Raw genomic sequence first — 7,771 nt, 5'->3', positions numbered from 1 at the left:
CGGGAAAATAAAGAAGAAAGTCTACAACTCAGGACAAAAGTAATCACAAACGTGAGAGGAATGAGGCATTTTGGTGTGAGAAAGGAGTTAGTAGATAAGGGAAACAATATAAAACCTAATAACAAGCAAGGAGAAAAGACAAAATAAACTCAAAAATCATGGGTTAGAAAGTGAGAAATTGAAAGGAATATATCTTAGAAAGAAATCCAGAAAAATATTGAAAGGTTAAGTTTGTTTCTAGAATGGTAAAATGCTAGACAAAGCACCAACTGAGGAGAAAGAAATTCAGCTGACGAGACAGGAGTAGGAGGCCCATTAAGCATGTGTTAATCCAAAACACACAATGGCTGCACTGACTCTTGACAAATAATAATCCTCCAAAGGCCAGAGCTGAAATAAGGTCTAAATGTGAACATTGTCCCATATTCAGGACTAAGTATATATCATTTTCAGTTGATAATTCATGATAAAAATATTTAAAGGCTTTTGAAACAAAAGCTAAAGAAAACGAAAATCAAAGTTTAATTAACAAAGCAAATCTCACTAAACTGAACACAGACATGAAATTTAAACACATCTGTGTTTTATAGTGCCAAGGAAAAAAAAATGAAGATTCATAAGTGCATGAAGATGTGTTGCCCTCCTATTGGATCACATGAAATCAGGTGGAGGTTGCCTCAAGGCTAGTGGCATGCAAGTTTCTTTGGCAGGCAAACTGAAGAAGATAGCTAATCTGTGTGCAGATGCAAGTTGTTATCTTGTAACAACTATCACAATTAATGTTTTCCTTTACCTTATATATACAGTTATTGAAACAACTCTCAATACATGTTTTTTTGAAAATGGTAAATAAAATGTTTTACAAATTACACTTTGTTGAAAAACCAACACATTGAATATTTAGAAATACATGTAAATTATGAGATAGATGTACCAGATTTTGATTAAATTAATTTTTAAAAAGTTACTTTTTAAATGTTAAATTTAGTTACTGTGCAGTTATACAGTAAAAGTGTCAAATTTTGTGTACAAAGTCACTTTCTCTTATATTTAAGTAGATAATTTTTTGGTCTTACAATGAAATAATTTTTTTATTAATTTTAAATTATGATAAAGTAAAACAATGATAAAAGAATCAAATTTACAAGGTTTCCCAATTCATTTAAAATAGCAAATCAAACCCTTTCCAGACAAGTCAGGTGAAAGACCATGTCATCGCATTTGTTGACTCACATTCAAAATTTTATTGAACTACTATTTCATGAATTTATGTCAATAACTTTGGTATCAAACTGTAGATTATAATTCAATTTTAGTATTATACCTTACTCAATTTCTTAATTTAAAAGTAAATGTTAAAAAACACAGTTAAACATTTATTTTTGCGTGTCACGTGGTATGTTGAATGCAACACTGGTTCAAATTAGATGTTTATGATGTCAAAATACTAAGTCTATAGTTTCATACCATTTAGGAACTCAAATTACCAAAATTGACAAACTAGAATATAAAATAAGAGCCTCTTCTCTTTTCAATTTGCTAAGATATTGCTCATGCAATAAATCAAACATAGTGGCACCCTGCCCACCACTTTCCATTTTTGGAAATGCTCCCTTATATACAATTATTTCTATATATGACATGAATAACCAATTGGAAGCTCATAATGTCCCCTAGTGGCTTTCTGAGCCATTTTAACGTGTTTGGATGCCATTTTTTTTCCATTGAACCAAGATTTCAATGAGGTAGGTTGTGTGTTTAGTCTGCTCAAAATTTCATTTTTTTAGACTAAAATACATTCTAGTTACTGAGCTTGATAAATTTTAAGTGGAATTCTATGGTATTGATATAGTAATTTATGATTTTTTGATTATTCAACTGTATATATAAAACCTAAAGAAAATTATTTTGTTTCATATCCTCCACGTGCAAAATTGTAAAAGGCTTAGCAATCTACGTCAAGCAGCAACTGAGTACAAAGGTCGTACCTGGAAGAGATAATTGTTTACTTTACTTCTTTAGTTACTGTCCTATATTTTAAGAAAAATTAGTTTAAGAATGTATATTGTGTATAATAATTGAAATGTGACTGTATTTTACAAAATACAAGTATACTAAAACACAAGCAAGACAGGTCACTTTGTAAAGACTAAAGGTCAGTCTTATATTATTGGATACAGTAACATGAGTGCACAAGTGCCGTGTCTTTGTAACTTCTGTATTGTTAGTCAAGCTTGGCTGAAAGGTCAATATAATAAAAATAATAAGTATATATAAATGTATAATGTTATAAGATTTAAGCTATTTAGTTTAACCATTTATGCTGTTGTGTTATAATTTGTAGTCACTCTAGATGGAAAAAGGCATAACTTATATTTATTACCTAACTTTTTTAACATGGTTACGAGGTTGGTCAAATTAACCAAACCCGGACAGAGATTCGTTACTGAAAATAACAGATAAAATAGTTTTTTCTTAAGCTACATTTGATAACTATCTGGAGACATTATAAAGATTTTGCATGTGAAATTTCAAAATTTTCTGATGCCTAAAAGTATTTTAATCTTAAAATGAATATTACTTTGCATGACAGATAGGCAACATTTGAAAATAAAAAAGGCAAGAGAAAAACATTAGTTTACAAATCTTAAGACTTAATAAAAAAAATATTTTACGTATGAAATCACTGTAATGTTTACTGATAATATGTCAAATTTCGTTAACATTCGCTTACCAATTTAAAAGTTATTGCATGAAAACTATAACAAGCACAAAATCGTTACGAGGTCGGTCCCAGGGATCAAGCCCATGCTATTAAAAATGTTAACTAGATTTGTTCATCACCAAATTGGCAAGTAACAAAGCAAGGGAATTTAAACCATTAAATACACAATACTTATTTAACATTATAAAGCAATCATGCTATTTTACAGTAAATTCACTAATCATTATTTCCAAAACTAAAGTAATATGTTTTATACATTTTTTGTACTGTACTTCCATTTTTTGACTATTAAAGCATCATTACTTTCACATGATTAGCCTGAGTCTTCAGGATGACTACCCAATAAGAAATTTACAGATGTACAAATATCATTAAGAAAAAAAAAAGGCACAGTAAATATTGGTAGAAAAAATTCCATTAGTTTCCATCATATCTGAAGTTCAAAACAAAAAATATAATACGATTTAAAAGCAATAAGCTACAAATTTCTATCAAAAATAATAAAATTCTCACCTGTAACAATGACACAATTTCAACTTTGTTGAAGAATATGAATGAACTTAAAGTCGAAAGCATGTTTTCCTCAAATACAGATGGAGTAGGAAGCACAGCATCTTGAATATACTGTACACGATATGTTTGATGTATTTTATTCACCAGTTCTGGGTTAGTGATAGGTATGACTTCTTTAAACCTTGAAACGTTTCGTAAGTATTCTCTATGCTGCTTTGGGTTAGGTGATGAGGGGTCATATTCTAGAACACCAACTACATCAAAAATTGTGTCATCTGCAAACATGACTTCAAACAGTGCATTTTTGTTTAGAAGAAAAATATTCTTAAATATTTCATACAGTTGATGAAGACTGTCTATGTTTTCTAAATCTTCACATGTGTGAAAAACTTCAATGAGTTTCTTTATGTAGTTGTCAGACTCAAGTGCAACGGCTAGTTTTTCACGTCGGATAGGAGATGGCAGGCAGCTGCTTATTAATTCACTAATTTCTTCTAATCTGCCAATATCGCAGGGAGGGAGCTCAATGGGCGGTGCTGTATCTGACACATCTTCATACCTTTCATCTTCTGATTCTTCAACGATATCTTGTGTGATCTCAACTGAGGGATCTTTCCCTTGAACCTACAAAATTTGTAATGTCTTTAAGGTAAAAAGAAATATTTCTTTCATGGATAATAATTTTTTCTGCTGATATTCAGTCTGTTAAACGTATATATATTTCAGTTCCAGTATTAATAAAGAATCACATTTTGAATCATAAATAACAAGAAACATGAGTTGGAAATTTTTTTTTTTTTGATTGTAGCATGAAGAGGCACGATTTAAATTTCAAATCTATTATCAAGATATCAAGGTTAAAACAAGAATTAATTTATACTAAGACACTTGTATTCAAGAAACTGCTATACTTAATATCTTCCTCAAAGGTATAATATATATATATATATATATATAGTTGAATAAACTCTCACATAAGATCATTTGTACACTGAAAATCACCAAAGCACCAATCCTTATGTTCATTATCTATTACTATTTCAAATAGTTATAGAATTACAGAAATCTTTCCATTATCAAAGAGAGTAACCTAATGAAATTATGTATCCATAACTTAGGATGTACATATGTACATTTTAGAATCATTTATAAAAAAAATGGTAACATTCATCTAAAAAGTTATTGAATTTATCACTCAAAATAAAAAAAACTTTTTAAAAAGGTGAACAAAGAAAAGTAACCTTCCATCATGTAATGAACATATGATGAAAAAAAGTAGCCATAAGGTTAAGACAGGTTAATCAACAGTTTGTGAATCATAACAATATTGTTGTAACACTAAGTTACAAATCTTGAAAAATAAACAATATCAGCAAGTTAAATTATTACTTTTTTCTTATTTTATATTTCAATATTGTAAGTATGCCTCTTCTCACCTGGCATATTTTCTCCCAAATTTCATCACATCCAGCTTTCTCTTGGAAACTTAAGGCAAGATCATAATTTTCTCCCTCTGACCAAACAATAAGTGTTTCCTATTATAAATATCAAACAAAAATGTCTAATAACCAACTCCAAACAAACATATAGCTTCCAACAAAGTTTTTGCTGTTGACTGTGTACATAACCTAGACTCTATGGGCATGGGCTCATATTTTACATGACCTTGTAGCCACTAAAAATCATGAATGAATATATTCTATAACTCTGAAAGTGCTTAAAGTATCTTTATGGAATTTGGTAAGCTTTTAACAAACACAAGACTTTTGAAAAAAAAAATCAGTATTTTTGAGTAAGTATCTTTATGAAAGGTTTCATAATGAACGTGATGGAATCAGTGTTGACTGGTCCAAACGTCTTTTTTTTTGTGCTGTCAACTGTCGATGACACTTAGCCCTACTTTTTTATGCTAATGGTAGTACTGCACTAAATAATTATTTAATTAATTATATAATGCATAAAAAAACACACAGTAATAATGTGCAAAATGTCCCATAACTATCACAATTTTTCTGGCTTTCTAACTATGCAACAAGAACAATTACAAGTTCATCTAAGCTAATCGGTGTGTTTCCCAAGGGAATAAACCTTGAACTGAAAGCAAAACTGACATTTCTCTGTACAATAAAACCCCACAATATAGTCTTCATAGTGTCACTTTTCATAACTAATGACATCACACTACAAACATACTGCTTTCCCTACTTGATTTTTGTATAAAATTCTATGAGATTTATTTTTAAGTCCTTGTGGCCAGTCTTTGACATAACAATTTTCTCCAGTCAGTTCTATAAAGAATTTGTATCAAATACGCCATTTCAATTCTTTTGACTGACTTTTTTTTTATAATTCTGCTCTTTTAAACCAAAATCTCTGTCACTGAAAAATATAATGGATATTTTCTATTTAAAGTATGGCACATATCAAATAAATAATTATTAATTTATCTCTTTGTTCTTTAGAAATCAGCAATGTCTTTTAGGAAAAACTTACCTGTTGCTTTTGATAGGCAGTGTCTGGGTGAATTTTTGATTCAAGTAGTAATGATCCTATAAATAATTTAAAATGATTAACATACTACAAAAATTCCAGTTTTCAAGTAAACAATTTATGCAAGCAATACAAATAACTTGTCTATTTACAGTAATAAGTAGTATGCCATCCCTTAAACATACACACACACTATGAAGTTGAACACAATATAAACTATTTAGCATTTAAATATTAAGGAGTTGTACAACTACTTATAAAAAATTCCATGCAAGTTAACTCCACTCTTTACAAAGCTATCAGAATACAAATTGTACACTTACTACCAAAATTAAAATAAGCATTTCAAACCTTTAAAAATTGGGTAACTAAACGTAATATTAACAACTTTATAATAACAATAATGAACAAAAAAAATGTATTTTAAGCATAAGCTTATGCATAATTCAACTGAAATTTTTCTCCAGTTTCAGAATTTTATGCTCACTCTGAACCTTAATATTCCAATATATGTGAAAACTTACTGACTTACAAGTCCCTTATGTTTTCTTTCTTTCTTTCTCTTTTTCATGGTTATTCAACTTTTTAAAAGCTACTTGCAACAGCGAAGGATAACCAGTTGGGTAATTAGAAAAAAAAAAACTGCTTCAGTTCAACAGAGGTCGAGTAAACTTGGCAAGTTCTATCATAATATTTAAATGTGTTTTATTATTTAATTCATGTTTCTGCTTTCTTTTTCTTCACTTACTATTGGATTATGATCCTAAAAGGGTACTTGCCTTATTTGGCTACATTTTCATAACAACTGGCCAAGAGAAGGAGACCTTTACTATCATGAGTTGGTCTCTCTGAGTACAAAAATGATAGAAAAAGTTTGTCATTATGTTTTAGTGAAATTAATGGTTTAAAATTAGGATATTAACAAACAATAATAGCTTTTGATATGCTCTTATTAACCGTTTTTATTTGTAAAATATATATTTTTTCTTCTTTGCATTACATGGTTTAGACCACTTTCACATTCAATGGGTCTATCCAAAAATAAAGGGTTAATTCAAGTAAGTTATTTAATTTTCAAAACTGAATTCCAAAATACAAAAGACAGTTACTTTAAAATTTTCCTATGAACGAATAAAAAATACCAAAAATGTGATTCAGAGATCTGTAAGTTTAAAAAACAAAGTGTATATGTGTGTGCGCATAGTTCCTTTTTTTTTCTTAAGTAAAATGATAGCTATCTGTATATGTGTAAGCAAACTTAGTGCTACAATTTTTTTAAAAAATGTAACTAAAATTAATGTCTGAGAGTTTACTGAACTGCAAGTTTTACTGTAGCTCTGAAACCCGTCTCTTTAGAATCCATATTATAGGTAAAGTTAAAAGGTGATGGATAAAACATTTGTTCATTTGTTGATCTATTTTATGCATACTATATATATATAAAAAGACACACACAGAAGATTATTACAAATTGTTAGCTTAAAAAGTCAGAATAGGGAACTTCAACAAATTTCAGAATAAAGATAAGTAGCTTAAAGTGAGAATGCAATTGCAAAAAAAAGTAAACAAACAAGCTTAAATATTACAGTTTCAAACATGGAGTTCAAATAAAGATTTGTAGCTTGAGTAAATAATGTCAGCACTATGTTTGTTTGTTTACTTTTTTGCAATTGCATTATCACTTTAAGCTCCCTATCTTGTTTCTGTTAATTTTGAAGATCCCTATTCTGACTTTTTAAGTTAAAAATTTTTTAGTAATCTTGTTTCTTTAGTTTTTTATAAGTCTGTATAATAGCAATATTGTCCTATTTGAAACAGTATAGTTTAATGAAATACTTAGTTGGTGTACGATTCTTTTTGAAGAAACAATGGCAATTTTTGGATTGGTTTCATGCAGATTGTATAGCTATTGCTCCAGATATTATTACCACAATGTTATCATTGATAGTGGTACTGAATGTATGATCACTATGATGCATGGTATTCAACATACCACATGTTATGTATATGCTTGTAAAATATATATATAGCTACTATGCTTAT

General features: G+C 29.1%; 1 protein-coding gene across 2 annotated transcripts in view; it reads right to left on the bottom strand.

Moving 5' to 3' along the window:
* LOC106457144 (serine/threonine-protein phosphatase 4 regulatory subunit 3A-like) overlaps window positions 1-7,771 on the bottom strand; it is a 58,604-nt gene that overhangs the window by 36,601 nt on the left and 14,232 nt on the right. For both annotated transcript variants that reach the window (XM_013916531.2, XM_013916532.2), the window contains exons 4-6: window positions 5,732-5,787; window positions 4,675-4,773; window positions 3,239-3,862 (exon numbers count right to left, since the gene is read on the bottom strand). In XM_013916531.2, coding sequence (XP_013771985.1) covers window positions 3,239-3,862; window positions 4,675-4,773; window positions 5,732-5,787 — 779 coding nt within the window. The remainder of the gene's footprint in view (window positions 1-3,238; window positions 3,863-4,674; window positions 4,774-5,731; window positions 5,788-7,771) is intronic.

This window comes from Limulus polyphemus, unplaced genomic scaffold, assembly GCF_000517525.1.
Source record: "Limulus polyphemus unplaced genomic scaffold, Limulus_polyphemus-2.1.2 Scaffold295, whole genome shotgun sequence".
Taxonomy (NCBI): Eukaryota; Metazoa; Arthropoda; class Merostomata; order Xiphosura; family Limulidae; genus Limulus; species Limulus polyphemus.
This window is presented reverse-complemented; position numbering and strand designations above follow the sequence as displayed.